This window comes from Euphorbia lathyris, chromosome 4, assembly GCF_963576675.1.
Source record: "Euphorbia lathyris chromosome 4, ddEupLath1.1, whole genome shotgun sequence".
Taxonomy (NCBI): domain Eukaryota; kingdom Viridiplantae; phylum Streptophyta; class Magnoliopsida; order Malpighiales; family Euphorbiaceae; genus Euphorbia; species Euphorbia lathyris.
In genome coordinates this window covers 61456943-61479304 of record NC_088913.1, presented here as the reverse complement: position 1 = coordinate 61479304, position 22362 = coordinate 61456943, and the positions used below count along the sequence as shown (strand labels likewise).

At 34.3% G+C, this 22362-nt stretch overlaps 2 protein-coding genes across 2 annotated transcripts; both read right to left on the bottom strand.

Moving 5' to 3' along the window:
* Positions 1–323: 323 nt before the first annotated feature.
* LOC136227863 (rhomboid-like protein 19) lies at positions 324–4947 on the bottom strand. Its single transcript, XM_066016632.1, has 8 exons — positions 4727–4947; positions 4401–4525; positions 2162–2222; positions 1882–2048; positions 1583–1688; positions 1282–1484; positions 1038–1175; positions 324–589 (listed from the first exon to the last, which is right to left on the bottom strand). The coding sequence occupies exons 1-8, from the start codon at positions 4748–4750 to the stop codon at positions 487–489; spliced, it is 927 nt and encodes a 308-aa protein (XP_065872704.1). The 5' UTR covers positions 4751–4947; the 3' UTR covers positions 324–486.
* Positions 4948–8932: 3985 nt separating this feature from the next.
* LOC136225954 (uncharacterized) lies at positions 8933–21714 on the bottom strand. Its single transcript, XM_066014167.1, has 17 exons — positions 21577–21714; positions 21116–21463; positions 20663–20838; positions 19234–19399; positions 18991–19043; positions 18017–18157; positions 17788–17892; positions 17555–17680; positions 16738–16938; positions 16439–16545; positions 16026–16188; positions 15762–15827; positions 13651–13744; positions 11138–11250; positions 10675–10745; positions 10116–10242; positions 8933–9858 (listed from the first exon to the last, which is right to left on the bottom strand). The coding sequence occupies exons 2-17, from the start codon at positions 21456–21458 to the stop codon at positions 9418–9420; spliced, it is 2493 nt and encodes an 830-aa protein (XP_065870239.1). The 5' UTR covers positions 21459–21463; positions 21577–21714; the 3' UTR covers positions 8933–9417.
* Positions 21715–22362: the final 648 nt, after the last annotated feature.

The window sequence follows — 22362 nt, the reverse complement described above, 5'->3', positions numbered from 1 at the left end:
AAAAGTTGAAAAATTAAAGTTGTTTAGAATATTAGTAGTTCTTAAAATATGTCATTTTTGAAGTCGTCAAGGGTAATTTTAATAGTATCAACCGAAAAAGTCCTTATTTTGCTAAAGTTGAAAACCTCAATCATCGTTTTGACAAGAAGTTAACCACAGTCCTTTATCTGAAAATTAGTGAAACCACAAGGGTTTTATTTGAAGTTTACCCTTTTATTCTGTGTATGTAATTATCAGCTCACATTTAAGAGAGTCGAGGCACACGATGAGCAACTCAACTCTTTTCATCAATATAAGACTGAATAAATGATTGGATCATCAAGTACAAAAAAACAAAAATAATTTAGTGTGAGAAAAGTAATCCAAAGAAATATGCATCAGAAAACTGCTATCTATAAATCAGGTCAAAAACAGAGCTCAAGTAAGTACTGCACAATTCTGTAATCTGTTATCAGAGTACAATTTATATTTCTTTTACTTGGGGTTTCAAACATTTTCTGCTGCATCTTTTTTAGACTCTTCTGCACTTCTTGTAGCAGCCAACCTCTCAGCTGCCAATCTTTCTTCAAGTGCTCTAGCTCCTCTTTCTCTGCAAAGGGCAGTTAAGTAAAACACCCTTTCTTTTCTAATACACTTTCAGTGTGTCACACAAGTTTAAAATGTTTGAGATTGATTATTTCAATGTCAATCAACTTTCATTTGTTTTCAAGTTGGTGTTTCATTATTTTGGTGCAACCTCTTTTTACCTCAAAAATTTCCAGATAAAGGGTCAATTTGTCCCTTCAAATTGACTCCCGCAATCAATTATGCCCAAAATAAATTTCACTATACCCTTTATCCAAAATTTCAATAAAAGTACTCATTTTTAACATTTTTATAGCAAGTTAGATGCTCGTATTCTTTTGTTATGCAGTAGAGTTGCATCTCCAAACAACTATATGCACCTTAAATTGAGGTTTCTATTACTCCTGCAAATCATATTAACGCATTTGTGCTATAAGACCAAGAACAGGGGCAAACTAGTAACGGATTCTTACCTCCTCCGAGATGCCTCAATGGGATCAGAGCCAGGCAAAGGAGCACCACCCAGTGTATAACCTTGTTCATCAGTTGCAGCTTCAGATCTTCCACAAAACATCCGATGGAATATTGATGCTACGGGATCAATGACTGGTCTGCATTTACAGCAAAAGATCAATGAGTGGGGAGGGCATAAGCAATAAAACAGGCTCAGTTTCTCCTATTCTTAAAGACTAATGCATTCAACGAAAACTTATTTACCTTAAAATTTCTGGGAAGAAAGAAGAGAAGGCAAAATCATCATTTGGATCGCCCCTTAGTTTGGTTTCTTGTTTCCTCTGTAGGTATCTCAGATATATCCAGCTCACATATGTACCAAATATAATGGTTGGAAGATACGAGGCTGAATCTGGTGTAAAGAAGCTTGCAGCAATAGCCAACAAGAGAGTAATGGATGGAAACCACTGCATAGAAAATAAAACAGCAGCAATTAAGTGAGATAACTCAGCCTGCAAAGATTCAATTTCAAACCAAGAAGTAAATCGAGCCACAGTCTTCATACCTTTGCCTTTATTCTCAATACGGAAAGCTCTTGGTCAGGTATAATTTGCTTTATACCAACCAAGAAACCTGCAAGGACCCCTTGGAAACCAGAAATGGGCATATAACTACCATTGAAAAACAGTAGAAAATCAGCACCAATACACGTTTAGAAAAACATGAGCAATTATAGTACAAAGATCCAGGACACGTTTTTTGCTAAATATTACAGCCGTATCTTAAAGATGCTAAGAAGCACACGGAATTGTAATCTTCTATTCTACAACAAAGATAATTGAACATTTTGAATGAAGCACTTACAGGTAGTTTTCCTGCGTTGTTATGTAGTACAATGCAATAGCAGTAACGAAAACGCACAAAGAAGTAAGAAAGTTGACTATGAAAATGAACTTCAAGAATTCCTTAGAACCCCACACAGGTTCTAGTAGCTTCCCCATAACAAGGAGACAAAAAGTGCTGACGACCACCTGGTTAATAAGGTTACTCATAAGGATAAGTTTATGAAGTCCATAAAATTTCAAAACATATTTATTCAAATATCATGCAACCTAAATACAGATAGATTACAGAAACCGCATACCCCATATATTGATTGTTCAATGTAGCCTGCTGTTATGAGGTTCCATCCAAAAGGAATTGTCCTACAAAATACATTTTTGAAACAGAAATAAGATTACCTTCCATGTAGAAAATATGTCAACAAAACATTATGCATGACACAATGCCACTCTTCCTTAACTTGCAATGCAGGTAGGGTTGTAAAAAGGGCAGACGGGTACGGGGAATAGTTCCCCCATCCCCGTCCCTGCATATTTTGAAGATTCCCCATCCCCGTATATGAATCAGGGAAAAATCTTTCCCCATCCCCGCCCCACGGGGATGCGGATCCCTGCGAGGATTTTATTTTTTATTTTAAATACTAATTAAAAATTAAGCTCATATAAATAAAATATCAAATTAATAAAAAAATAACTAAAACAATTTAAAATTTTAATTAAATAGAAATAATATACATAATTTTTTAGTGTTCTAATTAGATTTATTAAATATAAAAACGAATATTAGTAGCTAAAATATATATAATTTTATTAGTAATTTCGGGCATTCTCCATCCCCGTCCCCATTTGTATTTCGGGGATAAAAAAATTCACATCCCCGTCCCGTGGGAAATTTTTCAGGTATATCCCGTCCCCATCGAGGCGGATCCCGGATGGAGACGGAGAATCCCTTCTCCATTTACAACCCTAAATGCGGGCGATATACAAGCACATTATTGAAAACTAGTATACTCTTGATTATATTTCATTATACCCACAAGAAAGTGTACTGGATTAACTATATACAGTATCATAATAGGGATAAATTGGCACATTGGCTGTTTTGGAAAATCAACAGAAACCAAAATATCAATATAAATCAGAAAGCATAAATTATAATCCAGCTATGGCTACTGCAGCCACAGGTTTTGGCCTTATTTCCTCCATTCCTATAATTATTCTAAGAGGTCCTAGACAAGAAAATATGATCATGCAGTTCAAAATTTCTACAAAATCTATGCCCAGATATCGCCGTAATCTGCCACGACTTTCATATATACAGCTTTGGAACACTACATATGAAGTAATTGTGTTCAAAGAAAATAAGCAACTGAGCTTGACAGTGTTCAGTTGCAGAAAGAATTGTTTAAATTATCCAAGAATTCTAATGACGATAAAAACCAAATTGGCTTTTCTAAACATTACTTAGTTCACACTAAGCTAAAGCATAGGAAGTTAAATTGTCATTTAAAATACAGGGGATAAATGAGTATCCAAAACAACTATATTCATGAACTAAGATAACAAATACACAAAAAGGCTAAAGCAGAATTGATATTTCATATTTCACATAAAAATGAGGCAGAGGAGACATGCCTAAAGAAAAACATGTAGCTCACAAATCAACTAGATCATCACAAACTAAAAAATAAATAAAAAGCGGCCCGGTGCACTACGCGTCCCCGCTGAGCAAGCCTTCCCCTACCAATTTATTTGGCAAGAGGCCGCTCCTAAGACTCGAACCCGTGACCTCTTGGTCACACGACAACAACGTTTACCGTTGCGCCAAGGCTCGCCCTCATCATCACAAACTAAAATGTCTAAATTTTTTGTCCGTGGGTTGGGCTCAATTCATCTCAGACTTTCCATAATAACATTACAAGCCATGTGCTTTTTGATGAAATTTATTGTCGTAGTGCGACCGGGCTGCCCTTTTATAGCTAACAAAAGATGTAGCTTGAATCCAATAAAACCAAGGCTACAACTAAAGAATTGACATGATGGATCCAAGTTAGAGAATTTAGTGCAATTTTATGAAAGAATAAATCTTTTCAAATTCAAAATATATCCACAAGAATCACTTCTTTAAAAAAATTATATACTGCTGCTTTTATAATCGGAACCAATATGATCTGAATTGACAGCCAACAGTAATTTGTAGTTTTGTACTCCTTATCATCAGGAATTTTAGGAACCCAGAACCAAGTACCGTAGCTACTCCTAGATAATTTTTTGCCCCTCCATTTTCTTATGATTCTGCTGCAGCAGAATTTAAAAGCTTACCACTGAAGAATATATATAGTCGATTCACAAGTTGTTTAGAGGAGAAAAAATAAAGAACTAATGAGACAAACATCTTCTTAGTCCTAAGCACGAGATCAAGCATAGTACTAAACAGATGATGTATATGCAACTATGTAAAGTTTTTCGATATTAACCACTGGTAAATAGCATCTGTTCTGTACGTGACTAGATTAGAGAGAGGGAGAGATTGAAAATTACTTAGCAGGAATAAGAGCAAGATAGGTAAGAGCCGGAGGCAAAATCTGAACTACAATGTGACCAGCAACAAGAACAACAGCCAGACCCTTGCATAGTCTCGTGAATCCAGTAAAAATCCCTGTGCCCTGGGCATTAACAAAGCTCTATAAATATAATACTAAATCAAATCAATCCAAATCACAAGCAAAAAAATAAGGAAAATAGATTAAACTAATTAGCTGAAGCAAGATCCAAAAAGGCACAAATATATATAGAAATAGAACGGTGGATCAAATTGAAGATCCAAACAACAAAATCGCAAAGAGAGAGAGAGAGGGGAAGAATACCCCAGGAATAGCCGGAGAGCTCATAATGGAGCGACGAGGAATTGAAACAGAACGTGAAGGAAAATGTAGAAGCTTTGGTGGAATTGTTGGATACCGACTGGTGTATTACGGGATTGGGAAGTAGATATGACTTTTTCGGTTGGAGAGACGAAAACAAGGGTTCACACTTCAGAGGTTCTGGTTCTACACAGGTTCTGCAGATCATGAAATCATTCTAATTCTAATGCCTTCATTCCTACGACACGACTTGCCGTTCCATTCCATTCTATTTGGACAAAACGACACCACACCCACAACAATTTGTTAGCGAGTACGAAATTGTCCAATATCCACACCAATATTGTTCTCTTTTGTTTAATATAAAATGCCATATATCATTACATCAAAAACTATGAAAATTAGGAGTAACAAGAGCTCGCAATCATGCAAGTTACGAGTGAGTTTAAGTGATTCGCAACTGTTTGAGTTCGGTTCGATTAAATCTCGATTAAATAGAATTTGACTCAAGTTTAGAAACGGCTGGAGACATTTACGAGCCAAACCGAGCTTTTTTTAGATTCGTTTCAAAAACTCACAAGTGGATATAATTGATTTTGTCATTATTATTATTATTAATGAAATAAATAATGAAATTTTTTTTATCAATTTTATTCTTAGCTCCTTAATTTTTGTAAAAAAAGGTCACATTTTTTAAAATATATTCAGCTTTATTCCTATCAATTTTATTCCTAACTTTTTAACTTTTTTTTTCAATTTTATTTTATAAATTTGTTTTAAACTTAAAACTATAAAATTGTAGACTTTATATTAAGTTTGAATTTGTTAGAAATTATATTTCTTTAATCTTATAAATTTATTTAACTTTTTGTTTATGGTATGTTAAATTTATTTTAAATTTAAATTTGGTATTTCCTTTATTAGAAGATAAATAAAAAGCATCAACTGAAATTTAAGGAGTAAGCTTCCAAAAAAAAGACCACATAAGATAGAAATTGGCCAACAAACACTCGAAAGTTGGAGAAACCGAATACTAACCAAATAGGGAGGTCAGAAATGGCTAGACGATGTTGGAGGATAAAACTAGAGGTTCGAGAGATGCGCTGTCACTCACTGGCGCATGGGTGACGAACAAAATGAATAAACGGTCCGTGAAGTCCACACGCTTCAGTTTCGATGACCGAACTTGTGGGAGAACGCCGATCAGGAGGAGGGCTAGTCGCTGGAGTGGGTGATGAAGTAAGGTCAACTCACCCTCCCTCTTAAAAAATAAGTGTCTAACTGTTACGTACTCGGAAGGGAATAAAACACAAAACTAGATTTAACGAAAAAATATATATATCTAAAACCATTGTTCAAGATGGTAGCTCTAATACATGAAATGATGAAATTATATTATTTCATATTTCTGATAGGAAATTTTACACATATATATACAATGAAAGAGTACGAATATAATAAGGAGACTCATAACTTACAGAAACCTACAAACCTATAATACAGCTGACAAAACAAGGCTGTCTGGACTGCCTAGACGCTCAAAATTGGAAATTCGTTCCTATTTTCTTCAATTAGTCCGTCTAGGCGTTTTTTGGTCCCTAGGTGATTTTTAGCCGTTTAGGTTCCGCTGAAACCGCTTCGACTCTGCTCAGATCGCCTAGGTGCCACCTAAGCGGCGATGAACAATTTTTTTTTGTGAATTATTTTTTGCTTTATTATAATTCACTTTTGAGTTGTTTCAATTATATAGTTGTTGAAATGTTGATGTTTGCACATTTTTAAAGATATATGTTAATATACATATTTTTCTATATTACATAATTTTATGCTATTAGTTTTAGATGGTATAATACATATTTTAATTGAATTTATATAACAATTTGTTGATTAACAAATAAAAAATACAAATCTGAGTAATCTCAAATAATCCTCGACTAATCCTCAATTAATCATTAAGAGTCTTGTCCGTACAACTAGGCCCCCGTTTGTTTGGGGGAAAATATTCTGCTGGAAAATATTTTTCCAATTTTTCGGTGTTTGTTTGGGCAGGAAAATAAGTCAAAGAAAAATAAGTAGTAAGTCAATGGAAAAGGAAGGAGGAAATAAGGGAAAATGTTTTACCCTTTTTCAAAAGGGTAAGGGTAAAACATTTTCCCCAAAACATACGCATTTATGGAATAATGGAGAAAACGTTAAAAAATGTAAAAATATGAAAAATATGAAACACGAAAAACATGAATAACATAAAAACGTTACAAAATACGAGAATATGAAAAAAAAAACCCGCAAAAAACATGAAAAAGTGAACAAACGCGAAAAACACAAAAACACACAAAAAAAACAAACACTTAAAAAAGCACAAAAATGTGACAATACGTGAAAAACGTGATAAACATGAAAAACCGAAAAATGCAAACAAAACATGAAAATGTAAAAAAACACGAAAATATGAAAAATACGAAAAACATGAATAACACAAAAAAGTAACAAAATGCGAAAAATAAAAAACGCGAAAAAAAAGAAAAAGGGAAAAACTGAAACTAAACTTGAAAACACGAAAAAATGAAGAAAAAATACATGTGAATTTCTTTTTTGTGTTTTATATATACAATTGAAAATAATAAAAATACAGAAAATCTATATTTAATGATTGGAAAATATTTTTCAGTGTTGTTGCCAAACACAAAAAAAATATTTTACTTTTCTACACAATATTTTCCCTACATAAAATTTTCTAGAACACAATATTTTTCCTCAAACAAACGGGGCCCTAGTGTCTAACGTTTTTCACAACCTTGACAACCAACTTAATAATGAAACTAATAATTATAATTTGAATCTGTAACAAATTTCAACAAAACCAAAACTCAGCAAAAACCATCGTAACTAATTAATATGACATATTAGCATAATAATCATGAATTTCAAAACTTCTAACTTAAATAAAAAATTATTAAAACAGCGAACTTATCTTCTATTGATCTCTTTAACCAATTATATTTTCTAGCTTCACTTGTTTATTATGGAAATGGAGTACGAAAGGGTTTTGATGTCTGTCGTCGTAAAGTAGTAGTCGCCGCGAAACTTTCGGGAAGAGGGATAGTCTTTTGTGTAAGCATAGCATTTCTGCGAATAGTAGTTTTTACGTAAAGTAAGAATGAATATCCCTTCACTCCTCCGATAGTGTGAAGGGATAACTTAGTACAACTCTCATGTAGACGTCCTGCTTGATACAAGCAATCAGTAGAAAATAACATCGCATTCAAGAAAAAAGAGCTCACTTGGTAGATTTTCATGGCTGGTCGATTGATCTCTTTAACTGTCGTAATGTCTTGAATCAGTATAACACACTACAACAGGAAGCAAGTACGTTTTATAGCTTCACTTGTTATTATGGAAATGAAGTACAGAAGGGTTTTGATTTGAAATTGTTAGAAGATGAAATTGAAGAGTTAGAACCTCAAATGTGGAAGGTTTAGATTTAGAATATCGAAGTAAAAGTGTTATCCATGTTTATGTTTAAGGTGAGTAGGTGAAGTTTGTTTCATGTTTAAATGAAACCTCATGCTAAGTGATAGAGTTGTTTGCTAAAACTCATTTTTAGCCCTTATTTTCACTTTTCAACTCTAATTTAACCGGTTAAATCCATTTTTCACTCATTCATGTACATCCTAACACAATTTACTCTTACCCTAAATACCTCACTAATCACCTACTAATCGTACCTTAATTGTATTATGCATATAAAACTTGTTACGAACATGAAAGAAATTAAAATATACTCATATTAATTACGATATATATGAAATTGTAATGCATATTTATAGGTATGTTACAAAAAGGTAAGGCAAAAAAAAAAGAGCAATACGGGGAGGAAGTGGTTCCCCTTGCTAAAGCTAATGAAAATATGCAGATCAGCAAATTGTCCTGGACAATGACAGATCCACGGAGGTTGGGTCAGGATATACCCACTCGTCGTCAAAGAAAACTTCGGAAACTCCATATAATTTGTGTACAGAGTTTTTTTTTTCTTTTACATATACGAAAAAACATTCAAAAATTATCAATTGAATATCCATAAAACACAAAAGGGCACTTCAAACAAACCCTGGCATAAATCCTGAATCTGTCGCTGATCATGCACGACTTGCTGTCATTGCTTCAAAAACATGCAAATTATCATCAATGTTAATATCAACAATACAGTCAAATAATATAATATAATCCTTTCCAATTAAGAATCATCCACAAAACAGGATACTACCGGTAAAATTAGGGATTTCATTATCAATATAGAGTGCTAAGTTAGCAACTCAAAATAATGTCTATATTTCTACACACGGCCCAGGATTTACAAGACCCTTTGCTATTAAGTCGTACACATTTATCATCTGCTACCCCCTACCACATATCATTGACATTTTCACCACGGACGGTTACTACTTATACACTACTCGAATATTTCTTTCAACAGCTTGTCTCGGACACTCCTACTTACCATTTTGTCCTTTGTAAATTGCTATTAGAACTCACCACAGAAGATCTGGAATTTAGAAGACAGTATGTAATGCTTGGTCCTGATGTGCCAATTCCTGTATTAAAAATTCAGAATAGTATCACAATCTTTAATCCTGTGCTGTAAAATCTTACTGTCAAGGTGGATTTTTCACATGTAATAGTCTTCATGATAGATTTCAAGCACCAACTGCTACTCTCTTCGGAGCAAGTGAGAGAGGACCAACGTAGACTTCAGACAAAGTGACCAAAACTCGATGAGAAGCCAGTGCTGAAGCCGTGAAAAACATGACAATAGAAGTCCAGCAGAGTTTTAGCATCAGTACTGGATCCTTCCTTGCGGAATTCAGTATCTTGGATAAAATCACTTTGAGCCGTCGATCTTTGAACATGGACTGATACTCATAGATCGATATTGACAATACAGAGGAGCCACCTAGCTCTCTGCTGTTAGACTCGTTAGCCAGTATTGGTTGGGGACTATTTCTGGTTGCTGTACTGCCAAGTCCAAGTGTTAGAACCATACATTGATATAATATGTCAGCAACGACCCTGCAAAGTTGCTGCCTAAAGAAAACTGCCTCCTTGGAAACCATTGCTCGGACCACTGAAGCTCCATCCTGTTGGTGGAAATGAAAAATGAGTCCAATGCATATGAGAAAATGGATGACAGTGATCCTGCAAGCGCTAAGACCCTTCCACATCATTATAAGGGATAAACAAGTCAAATTTTATCATTCTCAACAAGAAACCATGATGCCACAGAAAATATTATGGGCGAATGATATTTTACAATTCAGAAAGGAAATTACAGCAAGTAGCAGATACGACACAATGAGATATTCAAGGACAAAGGTTCGAGTGCAAAGTCACTTACTGCAGTCATTAGAAGCTTCCTAATAACAACACCATCTTTTGATGATAGCATCAACATTAAGTGTGCCACGTCAAAAATACCATCAGAGGTCCTGTTTTTTGGTGCAATTTTTCTAGTCAAGACTCTTCTGCAGAAAACACCGGCATTTATACACAGATCAGACGACGTGATATATGATAGAATGGATGAGGTAGGAGCATATTACAATCAGAAATGTAAGAAGAAACCCATGGGCAACATGCCAGAAATTATATATCCAAAATGGATTAGGCATTTTGTGGCTGTCCATAATTGAGAGTTTACCAAACTTTAGGGCATTCAGCATTTATAATGTGTATTCTTATTTCCTTTTTACTGAATAATGTGTATTTAGTTCATTGTGGTTTAAAGGAAATTAGGATTGGGAAAAAGGAACTTTTCTGTTTTTTTCTGAAACTTCAAAGAAAAGATAAAAGATATTGGTATAGCTATGATGATAAGATTATTTTCACTGTATCTGAACAGATGTCAATTGGTAGCTGTAGCATGTGGGGTTACAACTAGGGATTTCTTAACATACCTAGTTGACCCTACATTAAGGAAAAGAGCAAGCCTGTCCCACCGGAATTCTTTACTCTTGTTAAAAACTACCTGGAAAAGAAACAGAGTTTCAGTATTTCATGACTTAATGACAATAAGCACTGGGAACATGTCTATAAAAGAATGTGCCTCACAAAGATAGAGGACCAAACAAACTTCATTCTTAAGACATCCATTCAAACATATTAGACGAAGGCCAACAAATTTGAGCAGCCTTCGGAAAAGTACATTTCGACCAGCTTGTGATCATCAAGAATTTCTGTTTGTATATCATATATATGGCCCCAAGGTCATATGGATATTTCAAATATGTATATGTATATATACATATATATATATATATATATATATATATATATATATATATATAAAGATTTGGTATTAACTGCGATATGTGGTATTATTCATGGAGTAGCGCAATCAAATATTTAAGCATTGGATACCGAATGTAAGATTCTCCTTGTTTCTGTGGAATTTTCAGTGAGAAGTTTTCTAACAACAAATGGATATGCAGCTTCAAATGTCTTGAAGTTTGGATCTGCAGCCACTGCAAGACCTGAGAGAAAATAATGGAAAAAAATAATCAATAAGATCAGCAATTATTACCAGTGTGGACGTAGAACTGCAATAGAACAACATAAAATGTTCTGGTGTAAAACATCGAGTTTAAAACTTATTGTGCAAACAATATGTTGGAGAAGAGGAGAAAATATTGAATGCTAATCATGCCATTTCCTAAATTATTTGCTCTTTATGTCAAGATAAACTGGGTAAGTGGGACCATGCAGATTGATTGTGGCTGGAAAAGGATTTCAGCATGAAGTTCAAGAACAAAATTCTGCTTTCTGACTCAAGGATGACCTAACTAGCTCATGGAGTTTTAGAACAAAATTCTACTTTCTGACTAAAGGATGATCTAACTAGTTCACCATAACAGGAGAAACTATGTCTAGTCAACAATTAGTTAGAGAATCAAGAATTTTGAAGCATCATTCGTCTAAGGGTAGCACACTTTGCTGTCCTATTTACGGATAAAATACACCCATGGCTACTCAACTTAAGCCTTACTTTCTTTATGGCCCCTTACCTTCGAAACCGGACATAAAAGTCCATGAACTCCACCCTTTACTAACATAAAAGTCACTTATGAAAGTAATGGACCTCAAAAAGACCATTGACTATCTCAAAATGGAAAGTCCAAAAATTAAAGTTGTTTTAAACCACATTTCCCATTGGAACCACGTTTTCGATTTTCCAAAATCACCATTTTCGGAACTTTCTCTCTCTAAATAGTCAATTTCTCTCTCCTAACCAAACAACACCTAAATGACCTCAAAACCAAAAAGTTCAATAATTAAAGTTGTTTAGAATAACATTTCCATTAACTCTATAATGGAGGGTTACCCGCTATTGGAGTGGTTAAAGGTTAAGGGACTTTTATGTTCGGAAAGGGCAAAATACGGGATTTTTATGTCCGGTTTTGAAGGTGAGGGGCCATAAAGAAGTAAGGCCTAAGTTGAGAGGCCATGGATATAATAATAATTTACCCTCATCTCACAATGATATATATCACTGAGTGGCTCTAACTTCTAAAACGTTGTTCATCCCAATTCTCCTCACTGAGAATGCTCCCATTAATACATATGAACAGTCAAAATGATGAATTTTGTTTATTATTGTTTATTAAGGCAGAGCAAAATTATATGCTTAGCCCTTCTTTCCTTGTCGTCACATGGATATGGCCTTGAGTTGTTAGCGCAGTGGCAACATCCAATCAAGAGCAACAAGAGCAACAAAACAAGGCAAAGCATTTAAACAAGCTATTGCTGCTAGGAAGGTTTATTTTTTCTTCGCTCCAGGTCCAGCTGTTGAAGCTAAATCTAAATCACATTGCCCCATCAATTGCTACTAGGTAAAGCAGTATATTCCAAAATTAAGAAATATAGTATATATTTGAAGTGTCAAATACATCTGAATTCTAGCTGCACTGATATGTCTTGTTAGAGATCTCTATTGTGCTTTAAAATTTCAAATGGCCTACAAACGGTCAGCTTTATGTACTCCTATCCCCAAACATACAACTGTGAGGATTAGGTAAAACAAAGATCATCTAGATTTGGAAGCTTGAGTAGACTTCTAAGAGGGCAGAATGAGCTCAACTCAGGATACCATAAATGCAATTACATAATTTATGAAAGGGATAAGGTCCAAATTTACACCTATCCTTTTTGGAGAATTCAGATTACTCCTAGCATACAAAATGGTAAAATTTTAACGCTAACGTTTCCAAGTAAAATCAATTTCACCCCTACCTCACTGCAAATTTGATCAGATTGGTTTCTTTCGTTATTTGACTGTCATATTGGAACTTCCAAACAAGTTTTTCGATAAACTGAAGCACCTTCATGTATTTTGGCAGGTGGTTTGTAACCGTGTTAATAACACAGTAAATATTTTAAACACTTCTATAATTTTTTTGTGATTAATTTATTTTGGCACGTCGTTTGTAACTATGTTAGTAACACAGTAAAATAATGGGTCAAATATCCGTAAATCAGCTTGTTCAGATTTTCTATTAGCCCTAACATATAAAGGGATAAGGTCCAAATTTGCCCCTATCGTTTATTTTGGCAGGCAGGGGTAAAATCGATCTTGCTTGGAAACATTAGGGTAAGCTTTTACCATTTTATATGTTAGGGGTAAATCTGCATTTCCCAAGAAACGATAGGGGGCAAATTTGGACCTTATCCCTTTATAAAATTCCTTTTTCCACACATAATAAAACTGTCCAACCCTGAATTTTTTTGTATACGCTCCTGAAATTCATCCATAGGCCAGTTGATGAATTTCCCTCATTGTTGCTTTAATATGGAGTAGTAATCCCCAAATCAAGCATAAATCTTTCACAAACAAGATAAGATAGTGAATAAGAGGAATGTGGCATCCAGCAAGTTACCTTCGAATGATGCAAGAGACCGTAGAACAAGCGTGTAGTATGGCGGCATCCGAAAATGATACTTGAGGGCTACAGACCATATTTTGCTAAGAACCTTCAAAAGTTATTGTCTAAATCAGCCGTATAGTACCACAAACCAGAGGAATGACATGAATGATAATTGAACAGAGAACAGTTGAAGCTAAGACAGAAGCAGGAGGACTAGAAAAACTAGAAAGAGCCGAAACCAAGGAGTACAAGCAAGGATTTACTTGCCAATAATAACCATTAAAACCTATGAAATAGAAATACCAAAACAATATATACATATATATATATACACACACACACGTATTGGTGTAAACCATCTATAATACCTTACTTTTGTTTTATGTAATCAGGGGATGAGAATTGAAAAGGTTGGATTTCAAATTCATGATCTTCACCTTCACTTTATATAGATGTACCATTTGAGCTAACACCCAATTGGTTAATACATTACTATATAAATTAACACTGATAAATTATTGAGGAAAACAGGAGTCCATTTCTGATATCTAGCGTGAGAACCAACATGATAAAGCGTATAAAATATTCCTAATCTTAAAAACATTAGGTGCCGTTTGGTTCGCGGAATGGAATGGAATAGAATGACTATTCCAAAGGAATAGAATAGCAAAGAATGGAATAGAAATTCTTTAGGAATAATTATTCCTATGTTTGGTTGGTGGAATAAAATAGAATAGATAATTTTTTCATTCAAAAGACAACATTACCCTCAAATGTAATGTTTTATTTCTTTTAAAATTTTAATTATTACTATAAATTATTCAAATATTTAAATATATTATTTTACAAAATATATACAAAAAGAAAAAAGGGAACATGAAATACGGAAAAAAACACAAAAAATAGAAAAAACATTAAAAACGAAAAACAATAAAAAGATGAAAAAAGGAAAAATTTTAAAAAAGCGAAAAACGTGAAAAAAATCGAAAAACACGAAAACGTTAAAAACACAAAAATGTGAAAAATGCGTTTATTACGTTTTTCCATATTTTCAAGTTTGTTTTCCGCGTTTGTTCACATTTTCATTTTTTCGCGTTTTGTCACATTTTTGTGTTATTCACATAATTTTATTTTGGGGTTTTTTTTTGCGTTTTCACGTTTTAGTTTTTCGGTTTTTCCCTTTTCCCTTTTTGTATTTTTAGCATTTTGTTACTTTTTTGTGTTATTCATGTTTTTTCACGTTTTTGTGTTTTGTTTGCGTTTTTCGCATTTTCATGTTTATAGCGTTTTTCACGTATTGTCATGTTTTTGTGTTTTAGCATTTTTTACGTTTTCGTATTTTTCGTATTTTTTCACATTTTCGTGTTTTTCGTATTTTTTTACGTTTTCGTACATTTCGTGTTTTGTCACTTTTTCGCGTTATTTATGTTTTGTGTTTTTTTGTGTGTTTGCTTTTTTTCGCGTTTGTTCACGTTTTCATGTTTTTCACGTTGTTTTTTGCATATTCTCGTGTTTTTGAAGTTTTTACTTTATTCACGTTTTTCGTGTTTCATATTTTTCTTATTTTTACATTTTTTAACATTTTCCATATAAATTATGGATTCGCCAAAATATATAGGATTTGAGAAATTGGCTAGAGAGAAATTGATGATTTAATCCATGGTAATTTTGTAAATTACAAGAACACAATATTAGGAATAGACTATTCCTTGGATAAATTGAAGAATAGTTATTCCATGAAAACAAGGAATAGAAATTCCATGGAATAGCTATTCCATCATAAATATTGAACCAAAGGTGGGAATAGCTACTCTATTCCTCCTCTATTCCGCGAACCAAACGAGCCCTTAGAACTTTACAATAAATCAAATAATATAATGGTGCCACATCTGGTTCAAGCATGTTCGCAATGTTGGACACTGTTACTAATTGTAGCATCAAATGGCAGAGTTCAGGTCCCAGGGGTAAGCTTTTAATTCACCATATGGAATAAAAATTTGGACCAACCAAGTTTTAGCTTAACTATCAATATACCATGGCTCTCATATGAAACTCTTGGTTCAAGGGTATCAGATGAGGTAAATTTTATACAAATTACTGGTGTTCTCAATTGCAAATCTTACCCTGCTGAACTTAATATCAGGAATTCCATCTCTAAATACCACCTCGCCCAAAGAATCTTCCAGTTCCTGAATTGTTTACAAAACAGTAACATTCATTAAAAAGAGTCCTAAAAAGATGAGCATTTGAGGGGAACAAAGCATTAAACTTGAGTATGGTAAACACATGCACATCCTATCTAAATACACACATCTCACTGTTTTCAGTAGAAAATTTTCACCCAGTATCAGCATATCAGATATCTGATAAAGAAGCACATATGTTACCATTGTGACCCGCCGAATATTAGTCCCAGGTTTTATGACATCCATTTCAGTGAGAGAATGCACAAGAGATGCCCAATCTCCATTTACTATGTGCACTATAGATGCAAGCATAGCAAATTGATGCTTCTTTTCCATCTGGCAAAGTAAACCAAAATCCAGGAACCTGGCACAAATTTGATAAGTGAGTTGAACTGCAAAGAAGCCCTCAAACTACAAGTGGATCTTGACTTCATCCAATAAGCATTTTCAAATTTTTGATTTTTGATGTTTATGCATTAGAATAAAGGTTGATTTTGAAGCCACGTGCTCATAATGAATATGTAAAAATGGTTTCATTACAAATCAAGCAACTTCCTTTGGAAAGAAAATATCAGAATTTCCTCTACACTAAGAATAGGATGGGAAAATAGTACCCTATTTGTCTTGATGATATGTAGCGCAAGTTTCCTGCATGTGGATCAGCATGTAGCAAGCCTGTTTCAAGGAGCTGAATAAGTGTTGCCTCCACTCCTTTGCTAACCTGGAAAAATTAAAATATATGCAAAGCATTTCTTTTTCAGTCACAAAAAAAAATGTGGCAGTTTTGTACGCGACAGGACTCCCCAGGTGATGTGGGTGGGACCTTGAACAAAATACCAGACTTAGGAATCGGAGAGTCGAAGAATTCCTTGAGTTCCATAAAGAAAAGAGAGTGTAAAGCTATAATACAAACCATATCAAGAAGCCGCCTTTTTGCTTCAATTTTCTCCCTTTCTGAATATGCAGAACCATGGCCAATGGAATTACTAGTAGATTGATCTAACAAACGGGAAGGACTTTCACCATCCACCCACTCCATTGTTAGAACTTTCTTCCCACTCAAATGACAATATACTTTTGGGATTCGCATAAATGGAAAGGATGAATGAGCATGCTGAAAAGAAATCAATATATAGTCCTTGTGAGAAAGAGAACTTGCACAGAATATTAATATGCCATTATAATCTCCAGTTATAAACCCATTGTGGCATCAGAACTACATTAACTATTTTACGTATCATTTAGCCACCTCAGCTGGGAACATCATAGTACATTAACTAGGTGAGCTGGAAACTTCTTTCTTTTAAAAGTCTTATCATCATTTTTTTCCTTTTTTGATTAAATTCGGTTATTGTTAAAAACATAAGAGATGTTGCTTCTCTTCCCATTTCTGGAAGTCCGTATGAGTTGCAGATGATCCCAACAATTAGTTTTCAAAAATATCAACATAGTTATGTTTTGTTTTCCAGAGAAATTTTTGAACCCATAACATCATATTTAGCTGAACGCTATCCACAAATTTATTGCTTCAGACAGCACGACAAGCTCTGACTTTAAGCACTAAATTTGACAATTTTATATCCATCCACACTTCAATCATCAGCATAATGATCCCCATTCTGGAAGGTTACTGGCTGGCAAGATACATTGGTAGCTTCTTTGATTGAAAACTTTTCTACAAAACGGTTCAACTATGAGTAACTAAACTTGAATGTGAATCTGATGCATACCAGAAACTTGGTGGCATTGGCAGCTTCTAGAGTATAATCCAGTTCTCCAACTAAACCTTTCCCAAGCTCATCAGCATAGAGGCGAAGGTCATTCTTTCTCTTCGCTATCTTTTGCAACAGTCCCAGCTGAACAAAAATGATAAGCTAAATCAGATACGAACTACAAAACCAGAAAAAATATTAGATAACAAAAATGAGCAGAAACATGGAACATCTTTTTTATTGATACAAACCCCAACTCGAAGTATGTAGACATCTCGAACTACCACATGACGCAAATTAGGACGCTGAACTTTCACGGCTACTTTAGTGCCATCAAGTGTATTTGCACAGTATACCTAGCATATGTAAAAAATGCAAAGAATAGAAGTATCAAATGTTGGAAATGACAACCCTAACCACCAACATTTGCAGATTTTCGATGTTTTGGCGTCTACTAAGTAATTAGGTAAATAAAGATACCTGACCAAATGATGCCGCAGCTACAGGTTCCTCGGAAATATTGCTAAATACAGATTCAACTGAACCTAATTCTTCCTCTATGATTTTCATAGCCATATTCCTGGAAAAAGGAGGGATTTGATCATGCAGCTCAGAAAGTGCCTGCAGTGATTACATGAAAAAATAAGATTCAAGTACTGTCTAAAGTGCTTCAGCCAAGGAATTCACTATCTACTTATACCAAAATCTCAAAAATTGTTCTGATTCAGGTTCAAATTCAATTATGAATTCTTCACTCAGCAGAAATTTATTATTAGCTTAGTATTACAAATACTGTCAACATGATAATCTTAAGAACAGTCATACTTCCGTGCAGAATATGCTGCATGAGCACCTTCAGTCTTCTGTAAATATTTTATCAAACTACTTATAATATCAGGAATATCAAACTGATCAGTCAAGCAAAGAAATAGTTTGGAATTATTTTATATTTAGTTCATATAATTGTGCAATTCAGATTGCCTGGAATGTTGTTTAAGTAAGGAACACTCAATATTATGAGACCTTTCCAATAAACATCCCCCTAGACGCTTCATCATGATTTTGAAACTTTTGACTTTCATTTCTAAGGAATGATAAATTGTCCTTGTTTATATTCTTAATTTGATTTCAAAGTTTTTTGTGCCTCTTGCTTTTCTCTTTACTCTCCTGCTCTCTTTTTTCCTCTTGCTCTTTTCTGAAGGCCTGCATATTATAGCAAGCCAAGCAACTGTATACAGCAACAAAACAACCACAAAGACAGTCAATTTCATCCAAAAAGACACAAAGAGTCCATTTTACCAGAAAGCACAGGAACAGCAAGAGGTCCATAAAAACACATGAAAAGACTAGAACAAGGTGAGAATTAGGGTATTTCATTGGAAGAGATTGGATATTAGATATTTTAGAAGCAGAAAAAAAAAAAAAAAAAGAATAACTCAAATTTTTCATCTAACCTTGGAGATCTCAGTACCAATTATATCTGGTCTTGTGGAAAGGGACTGGCCAACTGCATCAGGAAGCAAAGGCATGTGACTAGCATAATGGTAATGTTCTGACTGCAGAGGAGAAATAAAATATGCAGCATATAATTTCAAACTGCAATATGGGAATGAGTGACGCTAAAGAGCAAACCAGATGCAAGAGATAATAGTGAACTGAACGTTGCGAATTCAAATTTCAAGCAAATCAGTCCTGACCTTTGATAAAAGTGGGACCCAGATTTAGCATTGTCTCTTTTAAGACAAGTCCAAACTTGTACTGCGAGATGTTTCCATCTATATCTTTTTCTGAGGTTGGTCTCAAAATCTTTTGCATCCCAGAGGCTCGAATTCTGATTGTGGCAGAAGCAAAGGCTGAAAACACCTTCCAGTACACGATGCGAAATAAGAACATAGTAGGTAATATTATCAAAATCAGGGAATTTGCCACAGCACAATGCAGAAAATGTAGGTAACCCTAACACAAATTCTTTCATAACACCTATGTGCCAGTTCTTTAGCACATGAAATGGAAGAGTAACCAAATTAAAATGTAGTCTAATACATGCTGCTTTTAAACAACATAAGGAAAAAAATCATACCAAGTTCCACCACATGGATTTTGTCAACTTCTGCTTTACAAAATCCAATAAAATTATACTAGTTGCTCCACAAAGGAAAACAATATCCTTTTCTTCTTTCAGTGCCATGTCTATACACTCTATTACCAGAGTGCATTTTGTCTGTGTTGGTTTGTGACAATTAAATCCCACTATAATAAATTCCTTAGTTCTAAATGGAACACATAAGCAATTAATGACAATAAAGGAAACCCTTGCATTCATATCTCAACATCATCAGCGATGATAAGACAAAACTCCACCATGATTAAGACATGTTTTCAGTATCATTCACTCTTATCTAGGAACTAATAATGGGGTTCTTGATATTTCCACACACTTGCTCTTATATCTTTGCCTTAGAATGATACTAGAGATATCAGTGAAGGTAAAAAATTATGGGTTCTTTCAAACTTAACTATGTATAAAAGAAGCCCAGTTACCAACAAGATTCAACAAACCTGCTCTAGTTAATCTTAAGGCTGGAATAAAAATGCTTTTATCTGAAAATGGAAGGATGAACTAGTATTTACACCCTAGCTTCATGAAATTCTTGTTCTTCCTTTTCTTGTCATTTTCCACAAATAGAGATGAATGTGAAATAGCAATACCCCAAAAAAAACATTCATTTACAAAAGCTAGCAAATAGCGGGCCAAAGCATGGCATAGGCTTTCCATGCTTAATGAAAGGATATACATAACAATAAAAGTAAACATAGTTTTCTTTTGACAAGTTCAATAAAAGGAAATCCATTGCAGGTTATATCATCATCAATCAAGGAAATGCTGAATTTGCATAATATGATATCTAAACATGCCAAATTACATCCTCAATATAATTACTTCTCCACATAATGAAAGGATATACATAACAATAAAAGTAAACATAGTTTTCTTTTGACAAGTTCAATAAAAGGAAATCCATTGCAGGTTATATCATCATCAATCAAGGAAATGCTGAATTTGCATAATATGATATCTAAACATGCCAAATTACATCCTCAATATAATTACTTCTCCACATATACCTCAAGAAGTCGAAGAGCCACTACATGAGGTCTACAACTGAAATAGTCAGCAACATCTTGGGGATCATAGACTTCAGGAAGTGGCTTGGACCAGATCCTAGACAGATAGTAAAAATAACTAGCATATGCTTCCAACGCTTTCAGATCAGCCATAAATAAGTCTACTCCAGTAAGTCCTGTTTAAGATATGCCACATCTTAATATTAATAGCAAATAATAATGTCTTGGCCCTTATGGAACAACAAAAACATGATGCAGACACAAGAATGCAATTTGTGGATATCTTAGAGAGTGCATGCAAGAGCATACATGCTTATATGGTTTTGGCTATATATTAGGCTACTTTACTCCAAGATTCCAAGTCTTGTGTGTTAACTGAAATCACTTACTAATTTTGTTGTTAAATTAGTTTTTAATGAACAGCTGCATACAAATTAGCTCAGTGAAGTGAACCTGGATAAGAAGGTTGAGGCAAAGACTGAGGCTCCAAAGGAGGAGATTGATGATCCTCGAGATTCCTCAGCCACAAAACATCATCTAGGGATTTAGACACCTTCGGAATTTGGAATACATCGTTCGCCCAATTAACTCCTATGGTAATTCCCTTCTTCAAGAAATTAAAATCCTTGCGCACCGTATCTCCAAAGTGACTAAAATTCCCTAAAACACGTACTTCGTGCTGCCTCTCCTGCTTTGGCACCGTTTTTGGTTCTTGCGCGCCATACAGAAAGCAAGCAGGCCGCTTCATCGTCATCGACGGCGACGCTAATGCCGCCGCCGCAACCAGAACAGTCATTTTGCCTAAAAAATGGCGGGATTGATTCAATAATTACTGGTAAATATAGCTTAAAATCGTTACTAAGCAAAAGGAAAAGAAATTGAAGGCATTAGAGACAAGAGTAAGACGAATTTACTGTGGTTTTGTAAGTTATTTTTGTACTGGCGGTGGGTAGTGGTCGGGAAGGAGCCACGGCAGTGGAGAGTGAGAATCAGATGGGATTGTACTCTGAATTGGACACGTGTCGTCTTTTTATTTCTAAAGAAGTAAAAGTGACAGTTGAATCCCGCGTACGTATACGGTTGAACCTATTTGACTATGGATTAGGACTTAGAGATTCATTTCAATCAAAAAAAAAAAAAAAAGGACTTAGAGATTCATGGCTATTAGTCACGTTGGAAGTGTGGGATCTTATTCGATTATTTAAGAATACTAAATTAGTTTATCAATTTTTTTTTTACTAAATTAGGAAGATGATCTGTTTGTGCCAAATTCATGCCCCTTTCTAGTAGTGTTTGTAAGATCGGACCTAGGTGGTAGGATAGAAATAAAAAGATGAAAATTTATCTTTATGTTTATATATATATATGTCCGATTTCTCAATTCGAAATTCTGTCATGGGATGATAATGGAAGGATAAATATTTAACAGCATTTTTCACACGATGGACTCTAATGACCACGTGAATTTGATCATTTACCGTTAGATGTAGGCTGATTAAATCTAAGTCTTAGGATGCTTTGAATCTCCACCTTAGAATTTTAATCAGCCTACATCTAACAGTGAATAACCAAATTCACCGTAGTCGTCAGGGTCCATTTTTTTGTGTTTTGAAAATTTATTACAATCATTTTTAATTTAGAAACTTAAGTTTGCTCCTATGTTATTATAGTATCAATTTAGAATGAAATTAATTAGATTC